Source organism: Herpailurus yagouaroundi, unplaced genomic scaffold (assembly GCF_014898765.1).
Source record: "Herpailurus yagouaroundi ecotype Mexico unplaced genomic scaffold, PumYag 140, whole genome shotgun sequence".
NCBI lineage: Eukaryota > Metazoa > Chordata > Mammalia > Carnivora > Felidae > Herpailurus > Herpailurus yagouaroundi.
In genome coordinates this window covers 23,703,948-23,729,457 of record NW_024412395.1, presented here as the reverse complement: position 1 = coordinate 23,729,457, position 25,510 = coordinate 23,703,948, and the positions used below count along the sequence as shown (strand labels likewise).

The following is a 25,510-nucleotide window of genomic DNA, read 5'->3' as shown; positions in this document are numbered from 1 at the left end:
TATTTTTCCACTGTCTCTCATATTTATAAATTTATGACTTACACTGACATGCCCATGCCATTTGTTGATGTGTTTACTCTTAAATGCTGCCAAGCCAGAAAAGAAAAAAGCATTACAGTTAATTTAAATGATACTGGAACATTTGAAAATAATCTTGTGGTTTGGCTAGGACAAATATTTATATTCTACCCACCTATGAGTATTATGTATACAGTGTTTCTAAAGCATATGGTATCGCAGAGTGCTTTTCAGTTAACAGCACTGGGCTATCACTGGGTAGAAGGATAGTATTTATTGTTAGAGTTGAGAAATAGGTTACTATAAATTTCATGATTTCAGCTTTTAAATCAAAAGGTGGAAAGTCTGATAATAAAGGTCATTAGAAATCTGTATGGGTTCTGTGTTTAGTTCAGGCCGTATTTCCTTCCTTGAGATGCCAGTAATCATACAGCAGACAGTGGCTTGCAATTCCTGTTTCTTGGCATCTCATGTTCTTTTTGAGAAGTTTAGTTTCTCTTCTTTTAATCCAAATCCACTTCCTCCTTAGTAAAATCTGTTCACTAGTAATTCACACAAGAAACTATTATGTGTTAAAAACACATATTTCCACTGGTTGCAGGTCCTAATTAAGCTTTTACACATTGAATACATGTGTAGTTATAATCACCTTCAAATAATTGTTTCTATTCTTGATATAATACTCCTGGGAATCCTTTCTCATTTTTGGTTATGCACAATAAACCTGGCCATGTAAAATTAATTATGACACTAGTTCCTACTCGAAGTGATCAAGCTAATTGAAGGGCACAGAGCATATGTTTTTTTTCTTGCTGTCTATTCGCAATGAACTCCCTTACTTTTTGTCTCACAATAATTCAATAATACAATATTAAGCAGAAAATCCAAGCTAGTAAATTTAATATAAATGACAGAGATTGGAACTTTTCTTAAAATGTGTTCAAATATAGTATCTTTCTACATGTGTATCTGTACTAATATTCTTTTTCAATTTTTGTATCAAATTTTATGGGGGAGCATACAGAACAACTGGGCCTTCCTTAAATTGCTGAAAAGAGTGTATATTGGTACAAACTCTTTGAAAAAAAAAAAAAGCTAGCAGTATCTATCCAAGCTAAGCATATGTATACTGTAAGACTCAGCAGTTCTATTCCTTGTTAAAAACTCAACATAAATGGATGCTTTGTGTCCACCAAAAGACATGTACAAGAATATTCATGACTTTGGTTGTAATGGCCTAAAACTGCAAATAATCCAAATGGACATCATCAGTAAAATGGTGAACAATTTATGGTATATTCACAAAGTGAAATATTACCCATCAATAAAAATGTATTAATAATTCACATGCACAACAATTTGGATGAATTTCATAGATACACTGTTGAGTAAAATAAGCCAGGAATAGAACAGTATGATGCTATTTATATAGATTTGTTTAAGGTATTTTATTTTGTTAGATATCAGAATTATTGTTAGTCACAGAGGAATACGGACCAGAAGAAGTCACAGGTGAACCTTCTACAATTGTAGAAATATTCTAGATTGTGGTTATACAAGGGCAGTCATAGGTTGAACTCCAGTGAATTGTGCACTTAAGATTTGTGAAATTATATCTATAAAAAATAAGAAAAAAAAGAAGTATTTAGTTATTTAAAAACCCTGTGTAATAATTAACACCTGACCATGTTAAATATTATTCCTATACAATATCAATGTATAAATACAGAACACCCCACCCCTGCTTTGCTTTTGAAAACACTGTTTTTTGCTTTGTTTTCTTTTAGTGTCCTGAATTTAAAAGGCCCAGGGACATAGCAGTTGACTGGGTTGCTGGAAATATTTATTGGACTGATCATTCTAGAATGCACTGGTTCAGTTACTATACCACTCACTGGACTAGTCTGAGGTACTCTATCAACGTAGGGCAGCTCAATGGCCCCAACTGCACCAGACTCTTAACAAACATGGCTGGAGAACCCTATGCTATTGCTGTAAATCCTAAAAGAGGGTAGGTTAATGAGTTGGTTATTTATTCTTCTTGATATGTGTATCCATTTTTAGAGATTTTCCCACCTGTGTACTGTAGTTTTCTTTCTGTAATAAGTGTTCAACATATAATAGATTTACAAGACTTCTAAAAATCCCTTTATTTATGTACAAAAGCATGTGCTTTTCGTACCAAATGGTGGCACAAAGTATATGTTTTCCTGAGAGGTTGCTCCATTATACATTCTATGTGTGTATGTGTATGTGTCTTATGTGTACGTTGCAGGTGCATTGTTGCAATACACACAAAACCAATATTGTTAACCTAAAATTAAATTTTGAAGATATTAAACATAATATTGAACATATTAAGTGTAAGAGTATTAGTATTTTGGCTATTTGTGACAATAAAAAATGAAGGTGTATGTGCAAACAAATCTAAACAATTTTAACACAAATATTTCCTTTCCTTTTCTTGAATTGTCCCTTTCTTACTCTTTTACTTTTTCATTTATAGGCAATGACCAAAAAGAAAATAGAGAAATGTTAAATAAAACTCCTAATTACTACCCACTCTCTATTGGAGTTTGCGAGTCCATAGATTTAGAATTGGGCCCCAAAATCTGCTTTTTCAGGGACTCTGGGGGTGATTCTGGTGCACACAGTCTGAAGAGACATTGTGTTTGGGAGTAGAGTTGGGTTGTAACGGCACTCCAACCTAACCAACTTGACCTATCTCTTCAGGATGATGTACTGGACTGTCGTTGGGGACCACTCCCACATAGAAGAAGCAGCCATGGATGGCACTCTGAGAAGGATTTTAGTACAAAAGAATTTGCAAAGACCCACAGGTATGATGTGTTGCTGACACGGTCTAGAATGCGGAGCAATATGCTCGGCATATTAGTGTAACAAGACTTTCCACTTTTGTTGGCAATATAATCATTTTTACAAGCACATAAAATAATTTATAGTATGGCTTTATGAAAGTCATTAACATTTCATGTTGTATTTTGCCAACTTGAAAGTCAAGGCCTTATCATACTGCCAGTGATATTACAGGGATGTTATTTGAAAATTGCCTAAGTTGTAAGGCCGTTTGTAGGATTTCACATGCATAGAATTTCAACAGTTTACAGTGTAATAGGGTGTTTTTACCGATATAAGTTAATGATGTTGGGGTAGATGGTACTATTTCTAGAGGATCAGAAGCTAAATGGACAAAGAGGTGGGAAAACATAAATAATTTTTAAGAGGAAGATTTCATTCACAGCCCTTTCATTCACAGCTCTTTTTAATCAGACTTCAATAGCTTTCCCAGTTGTGTCATCTAAGGTATGCTCCAGACTCTCTGTACTCTCAGGACTGCTCAAGAACTCAGGTGTTTTTTCTGCCTCCCTGTTTTTCTCCCATTCCATTTGCCTCCCCACCTGCCCTTCTGACTTTTGTGCATCCAGTTGAATCTTACCCACCTTATAACATCTAACTTTAACACTTCCTCAATATAACACTTTCAGAACTGCAAGGAACCTCAAGGATTTCATGCCACAAGCAACGCTTCCTGCCTACTATATCCCAAAGGAGAGAATACATTTTCTCTATCACATATTATTTAATCATTATGCTTTGTAGTATCTTATATAATTGAAATTTTATTTATATTTGGCACTTATATTCATTTTTTTAATGTTTACTTTGAGAAAGAGAGAGTGTGTTATGGGGGTAGGGCAGAAAGAGAGAGGGAGACATGGAATCTGGAGTAGGCTCCAGGGTGTGAGTTGTCAGCAAAGAGCCCGACATGAAGCTCGAACTCACAGACTGTGAGATCATGACCTGAGCTGAAGCGGGACAATTAACCAGCTGAGCCACTGAGGTGGCCCGGCACTTATATTCTTATTAACTTTTAATGTGCTGTGTGATTTTTCCTTCAACTAGATTGTTTTTACTCTTTATGGGAAGGAGCAATCTTTGGGATTTAGTTCATTTACATAAGTGTGTCTCCATTCACTGGTTTAACAAGTACTAATTGAACACCCATCTGGCGGGAGAAATTTTTCCAGAGGCTGAAGACAAGTCCTTACTCTTGTGAAGCTGAAAATACCAACTCTCATGAACTTACCTTCCTCCAGAGGATAGAATATACAACATAAGTCATGTCAGATACTAATAAGTGCCATATAGAAAAGAATGGGCACTTATGGGGGAACACTGTTTTGATCAGGATTATCAGAGAAGCCATCTTAGAAAGGTGATATTTGAGAAGGGAACTTCAGAGAAGTAGCAGGCTAATGTGAATATGTAAGCAAAGAGCTTTCCAAACAGAGTGAAAATCAAGTTAAGAGTTACGGATGAGCTTAACATTTGTCAAAAACAGCAAGAATGTTAGTATGCCTAGAAACATTTGAGCAGCTCAGGAAAGTGGTAGAAGTGTGGGTGCCCAGGTGGCCAGGTGAAGGTCATGTAGGACCTAGAACACACTGTTAAGGACTGGATTTTATTCCAGTTTTAAGGAGAGGCATGGAAGGCTACTGGAGAGGCAAATGGCATAATATTCTCGTACGCTGTTTTCATTTTTTAAAGAACCTTAATTGTCTTAACTTTTTATTTCTAACTAATTTTGGACATCTAGAAAAGTTCCAAAATTATTTTTTTTAAGTTATGTGATGTTAACAACTTACATAATCATAGTATGTGAGACATGATTTTCATATTAAGGAATGTTTCTGGTAGCAGTTTATAGAATTGCCTGTCACAGGGTTCTTAGGAAGGAGCCTGAGACAGGAATTCTTCTAAAGGTTATTTATGAGGGGAGTGCTATTCAGGATATATCTGTAAAATATGGAGAGAGAAAAAGACTATGTCTCAGGTAAACTCTAATTTTGGCTTCAGCCACGGGGATGTGCCTTGGAGCATAGATCCCATGACAGGGAAGGAGTCAGCTTTTATATGATCCATCAGTCTTTGGTTGGCCTTTGGACTCAAACTTCCCAATCCAGACTGCTGCAGACAGTTGAGCACAAATCTCTGGGGAAGGAGGGCAAGTGTGATTCCTTAGCTGCAAACAGTGGATAGTGGAGAGGTATCCCTACCTACTAACGGAAATCTGAGCTGGCCACCACAGCATCCCCTACAGTGGGTGAAGTGCAAATGAACATTTTTCATGTGGTGACCACTCTGCCCAGCACTATGGGTAGTTTAATGACGAACATGGCATACTCCCTTTTCTCATGGAGTTGATATTTAAGGGAAAAAAATGAGGCATGCACTAAAGTTTTGAAGTTTGAAGTTTTGGCACAATGAGAGAATTGTTACATGCCTTATGATATCATGGGAGTGCAAAGGCAAGAGAAATTATATCTAATACTGGAAAACTATGTGAAAGGTGTCATTTAAACACGTGCTTGAAGGATAGGTAGACATTTAAAAGGTGGACAGATAACTCACCACGGTATAGTTTTTATAAAGGTGTTCTTTTAAGTCAAATATACCGGTGTTGATCCCAGGGGATTATGTACCACCTGTGAGATTTCAGAAAGGAACTTACTATCTTCAAAGTTCGATTTTTACCATTAACAAACCAAGGGGGGATTATGACTAACTTATGATATTGTCGTATTTATTAAATGACATAGCACTCTGAGCCAGGGGCTGCAATATGAAGCACATGGTATGTTCTATGATATTTGAAGTCATGAATCACCTAGAAGGGGATGGGATAGGTAATGTAACATGAAACGAGAATAGAGAGCTTTAAATACCAAAGTATTTTGATGTGATTTTTTAGTCAATAATAAACCACTGTACAATTTTGATTCAAGTAGTGATGTGAATAAGGTAGGTCTTCTTGCTTTGGTATCATTGTGCCAATGGAGTGAATAGATAGAGAGCTAAGAGACCAGCTAAAATCCATTGAATGGTCCTAATGAGAGCAGAGAGTAGCACAACTAGAATAGTAACAGGTGAGAAGGGGAGAATGCATACAGAAGGGAAAGCAGAGTAAGCATAGAATTTATGAAATACATATGAGAATAGAGGTAGAGATAAGAAATATCTCAAAGAGAGGTTAAAATTCAATAAATTAAACATCTTCTTATTTCCTTTCTTCATCCATTCCGCCTTAAATTAAAAAATATTGGATGCTCGGGGTGCCTGGGTGTATCAGTTGGTTGAACATCCAACTTTTGATTTTGTCCCAGGTCATGATCTCATGGTTCGTGGGATTGAGCACCACCATCAGGCTCTGTGTAGACAGCATGAAACCTGCTTGAAATTCTTGCTTTCCTTCTCTCTGCCCTTCCCCAACTTGTGTGTGTGTGTGTGTGTGTGTGTGTGTGTGTGTGTGTGTGTGAATGTGTGTGTATGTGTGTGTATGCACACTCTCTCAAAAATAAATAAATAAACAGTAAAAAAAATTGGATGCTCACTATATGCCAGATACTATAGGTAATCAGATATATTATATGGGATATATGGATCCCTACACTCACAGAGCTTAAATTCGAATATGGGGGACCATAAAAACAAAAACCAAACTGTGTGTATGCACATCTGATAGGAGAGGGTGCACCATGCAGCAGGTGTCACTTTAATTATAGTGGAGAGGAAAGGCTTTCCAAGGTGCTGATTGTTAACATTAATTGCTAAACTATGTGAAGGGGTAGAAAAAAATGGGATGATGTTGCAACACGAAGCAAAGAATGGGACAGAGACCTGAAGGTAGGAAAGCCAAAGAGCATAGTAAACAAATTGGAAAATAGCATGAGACAAGGATTAGAGAGATGGGTAGGGGTCAGCCTAGGCAGGATCTCGGAGACCAAGACAAATACCATTGCTTCATGTTAAGTAGATAACCAGCTCTAATCAGACATCAGAGACATATCAAGAAAGAAGTTGGTGTGAGGCTTTCGACTCCATGTGATTGGGCATGTGGGAGTTTTCTTCTCAGTAAGTCTGCTTTGAAAACTTCTGCCCCACTCAACAGGAGTAGACTCTTGAAAGCTGTTTATTCACTCATTCAACTAATTTTTTGTGTGTACCTACTGTGTGTCAGAGATAATTTTAGGCATTTGGAATACAGGAGTGAACATACAGATCCCTATTCTTCTAGTGGTTATGAGGCAAAACCATATTTTAAAAAGTAAATTATAAAGTTGTGAGGTGTTTCGTCACACTTGTCTTATTTTATTAGGTACAATATTAACAACAAAGGACATAATCTATCTTCTGATTCAGTCAATTGTGTGGTAGTTGAACTTCACACTCCATGAGAGTAGGAACATGATCCGTTTTGTTCTTTGCTACATACCTAGTACCTGACAGTGTATAGTACAAGGGAGGTGTCATGAATATATATTGGGTTAATGAATGATCTGTCAGGGAGGATACTTTCCAGCTCTCCCTCCAGTAAGAAGGCATGTAAGATTACATGTTTTTTATTTAGATACATATTATTTGATACCTAGAAGCTTATTTATGTTGCCTTTAGCTTCCCCCAAATCATGACAGTTTCTGAGAAATTAAAGAATTACATACTGGCCCTGAACTAGTTATAATTATTCATTCAATCTGTAAATTATTTTGTATTATACAACAAAAGGTATCTAATTAAATAAAATGGATAGAATTTAGGACTATTTTGGAATTCCTTGATGCATTTATTTTACTCACACTCAGATAAGGGTGTGTGTGTGTGTGTGTGTGTGTGTGCACGCGCGCGCGTGCACACGCTCACATGTGTTTGTAACTTTAGTTTGGAATCTAAGACTGGAAGTAAGCAATCTATCTCAAAAAATAGTTTTAACAATTAAAAAATAAATTTCACATAGTGGTAAATATTTTCAGTTTTGGACCCTTTTTATCACCTCTTAAATCAAGAATATGGTAGTGCACGCTTGCTGGTTAGTACTAATTTACAAATGTTGACTTTCCTTTAACGCAGAATGTATGTAATCTTTTTCTCTATTTCTGAGAACACAGTGATTTTAATTTATTACTTTCTTCAAGTCTTCTCGAATATCCCATTGGTATTGTCGGTTCTCGTAAGATTTTGCTTTGACCATTTCCATTTTCTTTTTCTTTTCTTTCTTTCTTTTTTTTTTAAGACCATTGTGGATATAGAGGAACTAGTGGGAGGGTCTTGGAAATTTTCAGAGTTCAACAAAAGTGAGATTCAAAAATCCCTAAAATGTAATAATAGTCTTGATATCATGGGAGAAGTTAAGAAAATGACTATATGAATAGGGCCTTTATCATATATTCCGAAAACTTAGTGAGCCCATGTCTTTATCTTTTAAAAGCCTTCCAAATTGTGATTCCATAATACTTGATTAGAACAAAGTGACATTTTATTTTAAATTTTCTGTACTTACACAGACTTCGTTGCAAATATCCATCATTCCCAGTTCAGATAAAAATGACTTTCTTGGGAATTGATTTTTTTTTCTGTTTTATTATCAGTACTTTATTAAAGACAAAAAGGAGATGTGATATTTTAAAGATAGAAATGAACTTGTTCTTTCATATAAACTTCGCTCTCATGTCTATAACAAGAAAAGTTAGTTGATTCCTTTATTAACTTTTTAATTTAAAAGACTATCTCTTTTATTAAAGGGCTTAAGGAAAAATCAAAATCATCGATTTGTGGATTTTTTGGAATATAAATCCCACTCATCTGAAAGCTTTGTTATATAATTTTTATCTAGATGTAATTCCATCCAATAGCACAATATGTGACCAGAGCTGATAAAGATGGGTTTGTCTTGGACAAGCCTAGACTAACAATGCAATATATGATACTTTTGAAAACTGTCTTACTGCTGCTGAATCTGAAGCAATAATATTGGTAATTAGACTGTATTACACACCCTTTGTTGTCTTTCCCACAGTTAACAAATTGGATATTAACAAATTTAATATCCAAAAGTGAAGGACAATTTGGGAGACAGCTTTTTAAAATCTACTTCTTTATTGTATCACATTGGTGAAAGAGAAGGAAAAAAGTCTTTTCAACCCTTCTTAGACAACTGTTCTGAAATATAATGGTGGCAGAGGGAAACTGGGTCATTTTATGGTTCATGTTGCCCATAGTTATACATGAAGAAGCAAAATCATAACTTCCAACATGACTCCAAATAGCAAATTAATCATCGAGTAGAAACTAGTAAAACATGGGCCACTTGTTTTAATTGCTAAGTCATTTCTTAAAGACTGATTGGGCATAGTACATCTTTATATTATACTCAAGAAGCAATATTTATATTTGATTTGATTACATTCAGGCTAGATCTACAAACAACTAAAAAATATTCTTGAATTATCTTCACCATGAGTTTATTTGTTTATTTTTCACTCTGATTGTTAAATCTTGGACTGTCTACAGAGGAATCCAATTAACACAAATTCAACAATACCTTTCATTCAGTTGCGTTGCCATTGAAGTGTATCTCAGTTATTTATTGAATGTTCTGATTGAGAAAGCTATCTAACTTTCAGCTGCCAAAGGCATTTTAGTTTCATTGTACAGTTTTTATAATGTAATACATCATATATACAGACTAGTCACAAAAATTAAATATCTATAACAGTGAAGACTAACTGTACAATTTATATGTTATAGATCTTACTTTTCTATATTGAAGGAAGTTTACTTAAGACAGAAAGCATTCTGTCGATGATATTTTTGCAAGAGGATACTGTCTGGACTCCAGTAACATTATGAAATAAAAACACAAAAACCTGAATAAGTAGAAAAAACATTATTTTTTACCACATCTTATTTTAGTCGATTGTTATTCACTAACAGATACTGATGATAAAAATAAAGACAAGCAGTCCCAAAGAAAATTAATGATTCGAGTGAAAAAGTGTAAGCACAACTAGAACCTTAATTACGGAATTTGTCATTCATTCTTCTCTACTATAACCATCAATCTTTAGTCAGTTTAAACTTTAGCATGCACACAGGTGTCTCACAATACCATAGGCCAACTCCTAATGGGTGAAAATGTCTTATGATTAAGCCCATGAACCTTTTATATTTGAGAAACATACCTTCATGAGGATATCCAAAATATAACTAATTACACTGAATTATTTTAAATTAAAAAAAATAATGTTTATTTATTTTTGAGAGAGAGAGAGGCAGGGGCAGAGAGAGAGGGAGACATAGAATTCAAAGCAGGCTCCAGGCTCTGAGCCTGGGACCAACCTGGGGCTTGAACTAACAAATCATGACCTGAGCCAAAGTCAGATGATTGACCGACTGAGCAACCCAGGAGCCCCACACCCTGAGTTATTTTAAATAAAGGTTAGATAAGTGGTTTAAATGATTAGTTAATTCTGTATATACTAAAAAGATAAAAACTAAAATATGGAAAAGGTTTTTTTAGAAAATAGCCATAATTAGGAAACCAGTAAGTGTGGAAATGAAGGATATTTAGGGTAACTTTTCATATAGGAAGGAAAATTTTTACTATAGCCAATTAAATTCTAGGTAAGCTATCCACATTTAATTCAGATAAAGATTAGTTATTCATTTTTTTTTCTAATTTCTACAGTACCATAATGTAGACTGGGTAATTTCTTTGATATATGAAGAAAAATATCCATCATAATTATATATTAAGAAGCAGAAATATGATTTTAAATAATTTCACATTTATTTTTGTTTGTTAATCCTTATGTATTGATTTTGTAGGTCTGGCTGTGGATCATTTTAGTGAACGAATATACTGGGCTGACCTTGAGCTTTCTGTTATTGGCAGTGTTCTGTATGATGGCTCTGATTCAGTAGTCTCTGTCAGCAGCAAACAAGGTTTGTGAAGTGCTTTTGTTTTGCCTTTAATTATTATTGAGTATATTAAGTACTGCTATGTAAATATAAATATGAAAGGTTTACGTTCTGAGTTTCCTCAATTTCTTTTTCCTTACAAGTTGTTGCTCTTACTATGGATTAAAACTTTTATTCCTGGTAGAAGAACAAAGAGGCCAGGCCAGAAAAACTTAGCTTAGGACAAACATGGTCCATTGCTTCTCAGACTCAGAAAATACTCATTCTGTTCCTTCTGTAGATATTACATTCTGGGCAGAACACTTGAGTTAATCAACATTAGTGCCTCTGAACACAAGTTTTTATTTCAAATTGCAGTGACAGCAAGCAGAAATGAATTATTGTAGGGCACCTGGGTGGCTTAATCGTTAAGCCTCTGACTTTGACTCAGGTAATCATCTCACAGTTTGTATGTTCGAATCCCACATCAGGTGAGCTTGTGCCCCACTTTGGGTGAACTTGAGCCCAGGAGGAGCTCCACTTCTCTCTCTCTCTCTCTCTCTCTCTCTCTCTCTCTCTCTCCCCCCCTTGTGGGAGTCTTTCTCTGTCTGCCCCTCGCTCACTTGCACCCTCTCTCTCAAAAAAGAATTAAAATAAAATGCCTTTAAAAAATGAATGATTGTATATAATAAAGCATCACTGTAACAATTATTGCATTCAAGAGAAAGGCAGTGTGTAAAAATAACTTACCTCTACCTCCAGTGAGTGCAGAATCTACCTGTGCTCTTCTTTTGTGGTACCCTTTCTTATTCCCGCCTCTGTGACTACCTCCTATATTTTATTCTTTTTTTTTCCTCCCACTTTCTTTGCCCGGCAACCTCAGTTCTTTCTGGTGAATTTAATTTCTTTCCCTTCTGGTTTATTTTTCCCTTCTCCACCACAACTTCTTCTCTTATTTACCACAAATTGTTTATCATATGGACTTGAAGTTTTTATATGTATATATTACATATACTGAATATAGCTCTGCTTCTTGTTTTTTTTTTAACAAAAGCAGAGAAGTTGAAAGAAAAATAATTAAATTGAACTTTCATTGTGCCTTTGCCTAATGTGTGTTTTTTCTATGATAGCCCTAGACAGACAAAAAAATTCCATATTACACCTGATTACAATAAAGTTGACCTTTTCAGCTTAAGTACATTGAAGTAGCATATATAAGTTTTTAAAAAAGCATTTTATGTTTTACAGCCTCTAGATAATAATTAAAATATAAATGTCATTTTGCTTGTTATAAATTTCAGTATCAAAAGTTAGATTAATTATTCTTTTCATAAAACCTCTTAAAGTAACAGTTATTTCTTACAATGGGAAAAATGATGGCCTCTATTATTGTTAGCCACACTCGTCATGTGCACCATTGCTATTTGCCAGGTTCTTTTCTTGATCCCATTTCAAAGCAACAATAGTAATGCCTTTTTCTCTTCTTTTCTTTTTGTCATTCAGGCAATTTAATTTGATCATTAAGTTGATCTAGAACACAAATTCAGAATTTTGTGAGCTTCCTAATTGTGTACAATGGATAAGGCTGGCCTGTAGCTTTTCTTTTGTCAGCAAACTGTACAGAGAGATGACTCTGCATATAGTAGGCCCCCAGCAAATGCTTTGTGGGGCTGCAGATGGTTAAAGTGATGATAGAAATGTTTTTTTATGTTGTGAGTGATGTGTTTAGTATCTCATATATTCCTACTGCAAAGAAATTAATTATGACAACTTTTCAGCTAATAGTAAAAACATTATAATTCTGAATTTTTTTTAAACCACAGTATAAGATTTTCTACATGATCTTAAATAAAATTGGTGTTTAGTCCAAGCATTTATTTACATTGCAACTTTTATAACCCTATCTTTTAAAAATTCTAGGCTTGTTACATCCACATAGGATTGATATCTTTGAAGATTATATATATGGAGCAGGACCTAAAAATGGTGTATTTCGAGTACAAAAATTTGGCCATGGTTCAGTAGAGTACCTAGCTTTAGATGTTGATAAAACGAAAGGTGTTTTGATATCTCATCGCTATAAACAGCTAGACTGTAAGTATATTTTATACTGTTTTTGATATTGGTGAATTTTTTTCCATATGACTCTCAGAAGACAGTATTTTAAAATATTTTAACTCTTTTAATGTCTTAATCCCAAGAGTTAAGTAACTTTAATTTTGAAATCACTAAATGTTTTAAATCACCACAGTGAAGATATAAATGGTACAAAAGTTTATTTTGTGTTGGACTGTGTTTCCTTGAAATTAGAATTGACTTGGTTATTTAAAACAAAAGTTTCCTTCTATTTTTCTAAAAGTCATAATAAAACCTGTGAGTCTATATATAAACCATGCAAGTAGTGAAATACATCATTAGCCATTTTGACTCTTGTTACTGATAACCAATAACAATCATTAACATCAACATTCCATCTTTAAAATCATCCTAGGGGTACTGCTTTCAAGGGTTATATTTTCTCTGATTGTGACTTTTTTATTGTTACTTTCCCTCCTAGAAAGGAATAGGTAAATGGTCGATGTAATTATCTTGAAAGATATGTTCCAAACACAACTACCAAATATATTGAAGAACAAAGTAGAAAAAAAAAAAGTGGCTGAAATAATGTCTTTATGTATGAGTTTACACTTCAAGAAACTGTGTAAGATTTGTTGATAATGTTTATGGCAAATAAAAAGATATTTACCTCATTTGGTACAATTATCTGGAAAGGCAAAAATTGGTAATTATCTAAATCAGTTCTAGAAACAGATTAAAATAGTACATAGCCCCCTAAGAACTTTCTGAAATGCTATCCAAGGTTTTATTGCTTTTTACCTGTGATCTGACATATTTAGTTCCAAGGTTAATATGAGTACACTCTCTATCATCCTCTAGTTCTGTTTGATTCTTATTCATAGTCAAATATTACCACCTTCGTAAAAACTACATAAACAAAACTCTGCCCTAAGTATAATAGGTGTTTGAGTAGTGGTTCTAACAGAGTGAAAGCCATTTTTATAGTCATTCTAACGACAGATCCTCTAAGGAGATCTGTGGAGTAAGTTATGACTGCAGAAGATGCTAATTGGTGAGAAATTTAGACAAAAATAAATGTGGCAGACATTTACATGCACATAAACTCCAACCTGATGTAAAGGAAACCATGTTAAATGTGGTGTTTAGGAAAAAAAAAGTCATATCCTCTGTTTGTGTTTTGAACAAGTACATATGGGTTATAAGTCTTTGTAAGTACGGGGGGGAAGTTGTTTCTGTCTGTTCAGCAGTTCTGAAGCTATCTAAAATGAGGATTAGGTCCCTCAAGACTTCAGTTGGCTGGATTTGTTTTACGTAGACCCAAACTGTACTTCGGTATCTCAGAGCAACTCTTTTACCAAAAATACGTCAGATGGAAGAGTGACAAAGCATATATTTGAATACTTTCTTCTCTCTTGGGAGAGAAGAAATGTAAATCAGGGTAAATTTCCTGTTAATGATGGATGTTGGTTAACACTTTCTCTTTACATATAAAGGAGAATGGTAACATTGAAAGGATATACACCCAAAAGCAATTTGATCGGATGCCTTTTCAACATTGCTACTGCATCCTTTCACCTTGTTAAATTTTACATTTTTGAAGCCTATTGTACTTATAGTTATGAATTTCTTTGTTTTCTTTTGTTTTAATCAGTACCCAATCCATGCTTGGACTTAGTGTGTGACTTCCTGTGTTTGCTGAATCCTTTTGGAGCCACCTGTGTGTGCCCAGAAGGAAAATACTTGATCAATGGTACTTGCAATGATGACAGCCTGTTAGGTAGGTAAACTTTATTATTCTGTAAATAATGAATTAATTTGTATGATAAATTTTCACAGCTATTGAAACTGAACAGAATTAGCTAGTCAATCATCAGTATAGCTGCCTTCATATCATTGGTTCTCGAATGCCTATGTAAACTACTCTCTCTGATGATGACTTTCTATCAATTTATTCCTCATTTATTCACAGAGCTGCATGGAGCACTTGCTATACATTTAAGACTAGATTAAGAACTTTGAAGTCAAATCCCAAATCAAGATACTTTTATATAGCTCTTTTACCAGCGAGGATTATGATATTTCCCTGGATGCCATTTTGTTGTAAGGTTAAATCCAGCCATTTTAAGGTTTATTCATTCATCAGATTCATGGTGAACAACTTCCATGCACCAAACACTAATTTACAAACTGAGGATAAGAAATGAAGTTGTAGTCTCTTCCGTGTAAAATTTGATTCACAATACATACTACTAATAATACTAATAAATATTTTGAGGGCTTATGAGCAAAACATAACACTAATTTAGAAACTAAGGACTAATTTTGAAACAAAACTGACAAGATTTATTCAGTCTTAGAACTCATATTTTAGAAGCTACATTAACATTAAAGCAAACATTTTAAAAAGTGAAACATTATTTCAGATGCTTATAAGTAATAAATAGCAAAAAATAAAAAATAAAATAACAAAAATCAAAAACCAAAATAGTATTGAAGAGATGTCTCTCAATTATCCAGGTAAACTGACGTTAAGTTCCCTCATAATCAAGACATTAACCATAATGGAAAAACAAATTGCTATTAAGTGAAAAGAAAATTAACACTCAGTAAATTTTATGACACAGACAAAAATATAGGGCTCCAAAATCCCTTGAGGATCACAACATTTTCCACTGAGATACACTTAGGATCTCTTCATAGCAGGGTTTTCTACCTGCTATATTTTTCTCTGTTGGAACTCCTCACATAAACACTGTGCCTTTGCCCTTAGTAAACATGTCTACACCCATATCATGTTCTCATTGTTGTCTCCTGGGAGTTACATACAATCGGAAGACTTTTACCTTTACGATACTGTAAGTGTCTAAAACTATCACAGCTCTTTCATTTAATATCTATTCTTTAAGCATTGGATATGCAAAGCTGAAGAGGATGTAAAGGTGAAATGATGAATAGATAGATTTTGTGTCAATTGAGATACATGGTACGGAAGAGACAGTTAAAACTACTCTGAGAATTCAGATGATCATTCAGTTAGAGAATCGATTACAGTTTTCTGTAGAATATGACCTTAGAACAAGGTCTGTAAAGACAGATGGGATTCAGATTAAGTGGGAATGAGGGATCAGAACATTAAGACAGAGGAACTGAAAAGTCATGAAAATAAGGCATGTAAAGAAAATAGTGAGTCATTTATTTTAGTTAGGGTGTAGCATGTGTGAAGTACTGTTGTGGGTGGCAAGGTTAGAACTTTCTTAACAGAGAGCTAATTGTAAATCATGATTGGTATTTTGGATGAGTACTTTAGTGCCAGTTCTTGAAAAGGAAGCTGTCACTGGCACTAGAATGCACCCTTTCTTTTTATTGATTATCTTTCCAACCAGAGTAGCAGTGATCTCAACTGTGATGGTCAAGTAAGAGAATTACATGAACATTTTCAAATGTTATTAGGCACATTTTTCACTAGCTGCTCTGACATGGTCACGTAGGTAAACTATGTGTCGCCACATATTTCTCTTTAACCTCTCAGAAATAGATTTTTTTAAATATCAGTCTATCCTTGTGAGGAGATGTGCCACATTTTTACTAGTTCCACATACACTCTTAACCAATGGTCTCACAGGTGCCCCCTATGTACTGTGTCTACCTGTATTAGAGACCCCTCAGAGAGAGATTAAGATTCTGCACAGAAGTATTCTACTAATGCCACCAATGTGACTTTTACATCGATTCAGATGTTATCAGTGTTGTTTTTATGGTCAAGTTGCCTATACTTTTTGCTGTTTTCCCTTTATAACTCAACATTAATATCTCTTCTACATAACACTCCTTTTTTTTTCTTTGCTTAGTGTAAATAATTTATCTAATAATCCACGTTTACGTGCTCGCTTCGGCAGCACATATACTAATAATCCACGTTTATTTATCTAGTAATCCAACAAATATACAGGAAGAGGTTGGCCTGGGGTAGATCTGAGATCGAGCTTTGTTTTAGGCCAAGATCTATCACTTAACTAATTTATGTGACCCTGCCTTCCCTTAGTCTCCATTTCTCCTGTATAAAATTAGATTAACAATAAATATTACTACTAGTTGTAGTAATAATAAATATTTTTAAGGTTTATGAGCAAAGCACATGTAAGTATATGTATATTATTGTATTTAATTCCCCTGAGATCCCCAATGATAGTATTATCATTACCCCTATTTTTATAGATTAGGAAACTAAAGCATGAAGAGGCTCAGTTGATTGTCATCCCAAGGTGAACCTAGGCATTCTACACTCTTAACTGTCACACAGCACACCAAAGTGCCTCTATGTCACCTGTATTGTCCACGTCCAGAGTCACTGAAAATACTGGAAAGGACATATATAGACTGCCTAGCACAATGCTTTGCAAAAATTAGGCACACAGCACTCTAAGATAAATCTATCATGAAGTAGGTAGGAAAATTAAGCAGGTTTTTCGCTATATTACATCACCAAATTTTATAGTTTTATGTTTAGAATGAGAAAGCATGTTTGTCTAACTATGCACTTATTCAAGATCTAAAACTTTTTAAGAAATTTCAGTTTTACTCTTTCAGATCTGATTGAAAGACATGATTCCAGGTACCTCCTAAACGCTCATTTTGTATTTAAAAGAAAATCTTACATTTTAAATAATCAGAGTGTTAAAAATATTCATATTGGCCTCTATGCATATGAGTCTTGGTTGCATACAGCTTGGACCACCTCAGTTAAGAATATAAATAAGGAGATTTCAGAATTATTGATTGGTGTAGATAAATGTCAATTAATTTTTTCCTGACATTAACATTTGATACAGCCAAGTTTTCTGCTCCTTATAATTACTTGTCTTTCTCTAGCTGCTATTGTTAAATGATGAGACACTGAATATTTTTAATCTTCATGTAAGAAATTTGAAATTCAAATGCTACTCATTCTTGGAAAAGTATTCACCTGCTCTTTCCTATAGTTGATTATAATTGCTGGAGCTTGGCTTCTAGGGGTGATTTAGTTATTGGCAAAAGCAGCCTTCTTTTTCATTATAAAACTATTACAGTTAAGTTTTGAAACTCCACTTCTATTTCATCAAACAGTGTTATATTTTAAAACTTCTGTTGCCTACGAGGCCCGTTGTAGAAATGCACTTGTCCTAACATGTAGAGATTTCGGCTTTTTTTTTTTTTAATTTTTTAATGTTTATTTATTTTTGAGAGAGAGAGAGACAGAGTGTAAGCAGGGAAGGGGAAGAGAGAGAGAGGGAGACACAGAATCCGAAGTAGTCTGCAGCCTCTGAGCTGTCAACACAGAGCCCAAAGTGGGGCTTGAACTCATGAACTGTGAGATCATGATCTGAGCTGAAATCGGATGCTTAACAGACTGAGCCACCCAGGCACCCCTAGATTTTGAATATCTATGTAGTTCACTTAGAACATTTACAGGTGAAAATGAACTCCCCACATAATAATCTTAACTGTGATCATAATGCCTTAAATATTTATCTTCACTGTTTACATTCACAGCTCCAATTAGGATCTTTTATGCTGAATGAATTAGAAATGTTTGGGTGAATTTTAAACTAAGAAAGCCTATAATTCCATTCTAGATCTTTCTTGAGAACTCAACCTCTATATTCAACTCTTTGCTTTACAATGAGGCAAGTCTCAGAATTGTCTAGTACAGCTGATAAATAGTCTCTATTGATGACAATGGATATGATATTTGAATCTTCTTTTTTTTTAATTTGAAGTCACTGAGGTTCTTTACGGTGCTTGTATGATTATTGCAGTGATACATTAAAGCTTCTACTATGTATGGGCCAATGTATCTTGAATAAGGAATACAGGCTATTTTGATTTGACCTTACTTCACTATAAAATAGGCATGACTCTAGTAGAAGACATATTCTAGAGCCGAATGCTTCTTACAGTATTCTCAATCATTTGTGTTCCATTGGGCATTATGGCCTGCCCTAAGTAAAGCAGTATTTCTAATGGAGCAAGGCCATGTTAGCACACATAGAAAAATAACCTGAAAAATTATTCCAAACCAATTCTTATCATAAATCAGACTCATCATATTTTTAAAAATAATTTTGCAACCCAAGGGAATGACTATCCTTTCTTATCCTCAACCAAAATGTATTAAGTAGACAGATGGTGCCTAATCATTTTCCATATGGAAATTTTACATATGGAAATGTTTCTGACACTGTTTTATCAACCTCTTTTACCAAATCTAAGTGACTTTTAGTTTTAAGTTGTTTATACATAGTTAATAAGGATGTATATCAAAGAATATACTTTCATTTAAATGTTTTTCTAGACCACAAATTATATGTGTGTGTGTGTATATATATATATATATATATATATATATGTGTGTGTGTGTATACATGTATATGTGTATATATGTATACATACATATGTATATATACTCTAAATTTATCCTACATATTTTAGTTTGTTTAAATATCAAATAGTCCTAAAAATAGGCCATGTTTGCTTATATCACAAAGAAAATGAATTGCTTATAAAATAATATATTTTTAGGAAGTTTCAGTTTGTTTTGTTAAAGTTTTAATAGATATAAGAAACGATTGATAATTCTTTACGCCTGAAGGATAACAGTTAATTCAATATTTGTATTCAACCTTCAGCAGTGGTTAACATCTATGTCTCTGTTTTCAGGTAGTGTTTATACTATTTTGTTTCTTCTACTTTTATAGTAGAGGTATTTATTTGGAGAATTTTATTTAAAAAAGTAGATCCTAATATTTAATTTTTATTTATTTAAATTGTCCTTACTCTGCCATCCATTGAATAGCATGCTAATTTGTACATTTCTTCTTATAACCAGATGATTCATGCAAACTGACTTGTGAAAATGGAGGAAGATGCCTTTTAAATGAGAAGGGTGATTTGAGGTGTCATTGTTGGCCTAGTTACTCAGGAGACAGATGTGAAGTCAATCACTGTAGCAACTACTGTCAAAATGGAGGAACTTGTATGCCATCAACACTGGGTAAATATGTGAATGTCACTGTATATTAAAATAATTTGCATTTTTCCTTATATGTGAAAAACATAAAGAAAATACTTAATGTTACAGATATAATTCCTGATGTCTTAATAAAGAATACATAAACACAAGTTAAATATAATTGTTAATTCACCATAATCAGTAGCATTTGTTCTAAATTCAGTAGTGAAGTTCTAGTCACAAAATTAGCAATGGTACTGATCATTATCACGTGTTGAGTGCCTGCCATGTATCAGGGCTCAGTGTTCATAGATATTCTGATGCTGGCTTAGAATGATTAAGTAACACCAGTTTTATAAGCCTTATATGTTTGTCTCCAAAATCTGTTCTTCTTTATTTTAATTTTATTTAATTTTGATATTTCAAGGTAGAGATTTTTTTTTTAATTTATTTACATTCCAGTTAGTTAGCATTCAGGTGTATAATATAGTGATTCAACACTTCCATATAACACATGGTGCTCATCTCAACAAGTGCCCTCCTTAATCCCCATTGCCTATTCCACCTCCCATTCACCTCCCCTCTGGTAACCATCAGTTTGTCCTTTATAGATAATAGCTTTTTCTTGATTTACCTCTCCCTCTTTTTCCCCCCCTTTGCTCCTTTGTTTTGTTTCTTAAATTCTACATATGAGTGAACTCATACGGTATTTATCTTTCTTGGACTGACTTCTTTCACTTAGCATAGTACTGTCTACCTCCATCCATGTTGTTGCAAATGGCAAAATTTCATTATTTTTGTGGCTGAGTAATATTTCATTGTGTGTGTATATTACATCTTTATCCATTCATCAGTCGATGGGCATCTGGGCTGTTTTCATAATTTGCCTAGTGTAGATAATACTGCCTATTGTAGATAATACTGTAGATAATATTGTAGATAATACATTGGGGTGCATGTATCCCTTTGAATTAGTAATTTTCTATTCTTTGGGGAAATATCCAGTAGTGCAATTGCTGTATTGTAGGGTAGTTCTATATTCAACTTTTTGAGAAACTGTTTTCCAGAGTGGCTGCACCAGTTTACATTCTCACCAACAGTGCAAGAGTGTTACCCTTTCTCCATATCCTCACCAACACCTTTGTATTTTGTGTTATTGATTTTAGCCATTCTGACAGGTGTAAGGTAATATCTCATTGTAATTTTGATTTGTATTTTCCTGATGATCAGTGATGTTGAGCATGTTTTCATGTGTCTGTTGTCCATCTTGATGTCTTATTTGGAAGAATGTGTTCTGCCCATTTTTTAGTTGGATTATTCATTTTTGGGATATGGAAGTTTTTTTTTTCTTAATGTTTATTTATTGTGAGAGAGAGTGAGAGCAAGCAGTAGAGGGACAGAGAGAGGGAGAGAAAGAATCCCCAGCAGGCTTCACATTTTCAATTCAGAGCCCGACATGGGGCTTGAACTCACAAACTGAGATCATGACCTGAGTCAAAATCTAGAGTCAGATACTTAACTGACTGAGCCACCCAGGCACTCCTGGATGTTGAGTTTCAATAAGTTCTTTATAGGTTTTGGATACTAACCTTTCTCAGATATGTCATTTGCAAATATCTTCTTCTATTCTGTAGGTTTCCTTTTAGTTTTGTTGATTGTTTCCTTCATATGCAGAAGCTTTTCTATTTTGATGAAATCTCAACAGTTTATCTTTGCTTTTGTTTCCCTGCCCTCAGGACACATCTAGAAAGAAATTTCTGTGGCTGATGACAAATAGAGTACTGCTTGTGTTCTTCTCTGGGATTTTTATGGTTTCATGTCTCACTTTTAGATCTTTAATCCATTTTGAATTTACTTTTGTGTATGATATAAGAAAATGGTCCAGTTTCATTCTTTTACATGTTCTTTTTTAATTGAACAGTTTGCCTATGCTAAACATCATTTGCTTTTGAAAATTAAATTAGGGGGACCTGGTTGGCTCAGTCAGTTAAGCGTCTGACTCTTGGTTTTGGCTCAGACCATAATCTCATGGTTCATGGGTTTGAGCCCTGCATCAGGCCCTGTGCTGACAGTGCGGGGCCTGCTTGGGATTCTCTCTTTCCTCTCTCTCTCTCTCTGCCCCTAGTCCACTCACAAGCTCTCTCTCCCAAAATAAGTAAATTTTAAAAATTAAATTAAGTTAAATTAGGTTAAATTAAAAAATTAAATATCAATATACTATATCATTACACCTGATAGCATCATAATTCCTATCTCAAATTATAACTACTTTGTTGGTATTGTAATACAGTGTGTAATATGCTTTGAAAATATCAGGTTACTACATGTTAAGATATACTTGAAATTCTTATTAAACTATGCAATAGCTGTGTTTGTAAAAAGGATTTTCTACAGTGCATAAGTGAACATTAAAACATATTTTTCTATTTAGTTCTATTATATTTAAAACATGTTCCCATGGGAAAAAATTAACCCCAATGCATAATAAAAATATAATTTGTAAATTCCAAAAATCAGTCTAAAAGACAGTATGCAACTATTAGAGTGCAATTTATGCACATTTAATTCTACTACAATAAATGCAAATTTAGTCAAATGGAAAATTAATCCATATGATCTTCACATCCCCTACACAGTTAATTTCTGTCTTACTGGGAATTCTCACTGCTTCTATTGCGTATTTTATTTTTTGAAGCATTTAGCATAATGCTAACTGAAAAGAGCCACATGAAGAAGCATTTTCAGTGGAGTGCAGAGGAACCAAACTGTTTCTGATTTGCATTCTAATAGTAAAAGCATTACTATTTCTTTAAATTTGCCTTTATGTCTACAAATATTTTTAACTTATGACTAATTGATAATTAAGGTATTCTAACTACTTAATAGAATTCTGAAAAAAAATTCAGCAAGTTGATTGAAATAAAAAGGCACCAGATCTTACTACATATTTTCACTCTGCCTAGGAGAAGCTACTCCTTATGGTAGAGTATATTCCATTGTTGTGGGATAAACTGTAGTACTGGGACCATCATTGAATATGCAAATGAAAATTGAATTAATGTGAAGTAAAAGGATATTAGGACACTGTAATTGTATTTTTGTAACACAGATACCATTTTCTTTAGGGAAGAAGCTTTCCTTTTACAAATGAGTTGTATAAAGATTTTATAATTTGTTAATTTTCTCATTAAGATAATAAAAATTACTGGGTTACAACCAGATGATTTTCTTATATTTATCTTTAGAAATATTTAAGCCAAGAAGAGTTTGGTACTCCAGACTATGAATATCTACTCAACCAGCAATGGATCCACAAGGACAAATCTCTATTGATTTTGCTGTCCTGTTAATGGATCCCGAACTACATGGGGATACAGCACAACTTTTAGTGTTTGATTCAAATCATTTGTCCAGATCTTGCTGTATTCTTAGTACATGTATTTTATCTTTGCATCCAGATAGAGTATTAGATCTTGATTTACATAGATAACATGTTCAAAAAAATTATTTTTCAAATTAGTTATATAAATGAGTCCTTATATGAATTCAGCTTGAGATATGGCCATGAAGTTTATTGTCTTATAGCATCTAATTATTTATAATAATATCATATCCAAATAAGTCATCTACAAAGCATTTTTTACTTTTAAAAATATGGGTTTATAAAAACATTGTTTACTATTATAGACTGTAGAACCTCATTATCTCCACACAAATGTTAATTTGTTAAATAAATCCCAGTGGGCAATTCATGGATTTATTCATTGTTGGTTTACTTACAGTTAAGCCTTTTGGCAAATTCCTATGTGGACACTATATGACTAGGGTTTGGGGCAGCTTTAATTAAAATTTATAAGTTTATGACAGTTGTATAGAACTATAATAATTGAACAAAGGAAATGTCACCAGTTAATTAAAAGCACACATCTGAGAGGCATAATTAAAATTTTGCATCTAGGAATGAGTTTTTCCTCATTCCTTAAGTTGTTTTTTTTTTGAAAGAGAGAAAGCTAAAAATAAAATATATGAACTATATTCATATAGAAAAGTACTATAAAATGAAATCATTTGACATTGATTATATCAGCAAGGGTACATGTAGTTCATTTCTATGACCTCATAGGAGGAAATTAAGATAAAGTTTGCCTTGAGCAAAATAATGAAAATGAGAGTAAAGAATTGAATTTTTCAATCATTCTATTATAGAAAATAAAGAATAATTTAAGAATGTTTCTCATCATGGATATAATGAGGGTATTTATGTGATTAAATATATTTATATACTTACAATTAATCTTCACTTTTATAAATATTTATAATCTAAGGTATGTTGATGCTGTTTGGTATTTTCCTTACTCTTATAAGTCTATTATTTAAAATTTCAGTGTTCATATCAAAATGAATCGAGGTTTTCTACACAGCTGATTTAGAGTAATAGAGCAAGAGAGTTTGTAAATTTGGGGCAATATAGCCAAATATTCCCACTCATACAGTTTGGAGTTACGCAGAAGGGAAAGCAGTTTTTAATTTGGGAAGTTTGAAAATACATAAAAGCAGGACTGGCTAGGCAAAGGAGTGACAATACAATTTTCTATAGTAGATAATATTTGTAATGAATATCTTACATGAATATGAAAAGAAGAAGCAAAAACTCTGCTTGAGCCTTCTCTGTAACCACATCTGTGGACTTGGGCAATGAACGATTTTGTCCCCACAACTGAAACAGGAGTAAAGAGGAGTAATGAAAGGCGGTGGGGGGTGGGGCAGGGGGAGATTCTTCTCACTATGTCTCCCTGCAACAGGCAGGGACTTCATAATTGTAAGCAAGTAGATGGTGAGACTTTCCTTTCTCATTCATTCAGGCTCTTTCTGTTCAGGACACTGCCCCCAATATGAAGGTGGCATAGATGATGGCACTGCCATCAAATATTGGCTGCCCTAAAAGTGTTCTCTCCAAGTGTTCTCTCTCCCAGTTAAGCCAGGAACTTTTGGATACCCTGAAAACATCATGGGGGTAGTGACAAAACATGAACACTGATGTGTCTCAAGTCACATCTGTACCTAGGACATGGAGTACACAACCACCTAATTAACATCATGATAAAGGGTACGCAGGCCCACCTTTAACTGCCCATCTTTGTTTTTCTTTCACTTTTACTTATATGAGAACAACTTTTCATTTAAATTAAGCTTGATGTCCTAGCTTCCTCAACATAAATATTGTTTATATTTAGGGAATGCTGAGAGCTGGATATTTGGTCCTACTTGCTTTTTTAAGAATCCAAGAGAGGGGCGCCTGGGTGGCGCAGTCGGTTAAGCGTCCGACTTCAGCCAGGTCACGATCTCGCGGTCCGTGAGTTCGAGCCCCGCGTCAGGCTCTGGGCTGATGGCTCGGAGCCTGGAGCCTGTTTCCGATTCTGTGTCTCCCTCTCTCTCTGCCCCTCCCCCGTTCATGCTCCGTCTCTCTCTGTCCCCAAAAAAAAAAAAAAAAAAAAAAAAATCCAAGAGAATATTAAGTTGAAAATGTAAAATCGAAAACATAAAATAGTGCATATAATGTTAACAAATATGTGACATAGAAAGACATAGCTATGACAAATCAAGTAGGAAAAAAAAAACGGAAAGCATACTGAGCAAATGACAGAAGACAAGTCTCACACATACACGCA

General features: G+C 34.1%; 1 protein-coding gene across 3 annotated transcripts in view; it reads left to right on the top strand.

Moving 5' to 3' along the window:
* Positions 1–25,510, top strand: part of LRP1B (LDL receptor related protein 1B) — a 1,898,953-nt gene that overhangs the window by 1,793,358 nt on the left and 80,085 nt on the right. For all 3 annotated transcript variants that reach the window (XM_040474969.1, XM_040474970.1, XM_040474968.1), the window contains exons 78-83: positions 1,806–2,029; positions 2,752–2,858; positions 10,703–10,819; positions 12,695–12,868; positions 14,505–14,630; positions 19,719–19,883. In XM_040474969.1, the coding sequence (XP_040330903.1) occupies positions 1,806–2,029; positions 2,752–2,858; positions 10,703–10,819; positions 12,695–12,868; positions 14,505–14,630; positions 19,719–19,883 (913 nt within the window). The remainder of the gene's footprint in view (positions 1–1,805; positions 2,030–2,751; positions 2,859–10,702; positions 10,820–12,694; positions 12,869–14,504; positions 14,631–19,718; positions 19,884–25,510) is intronic.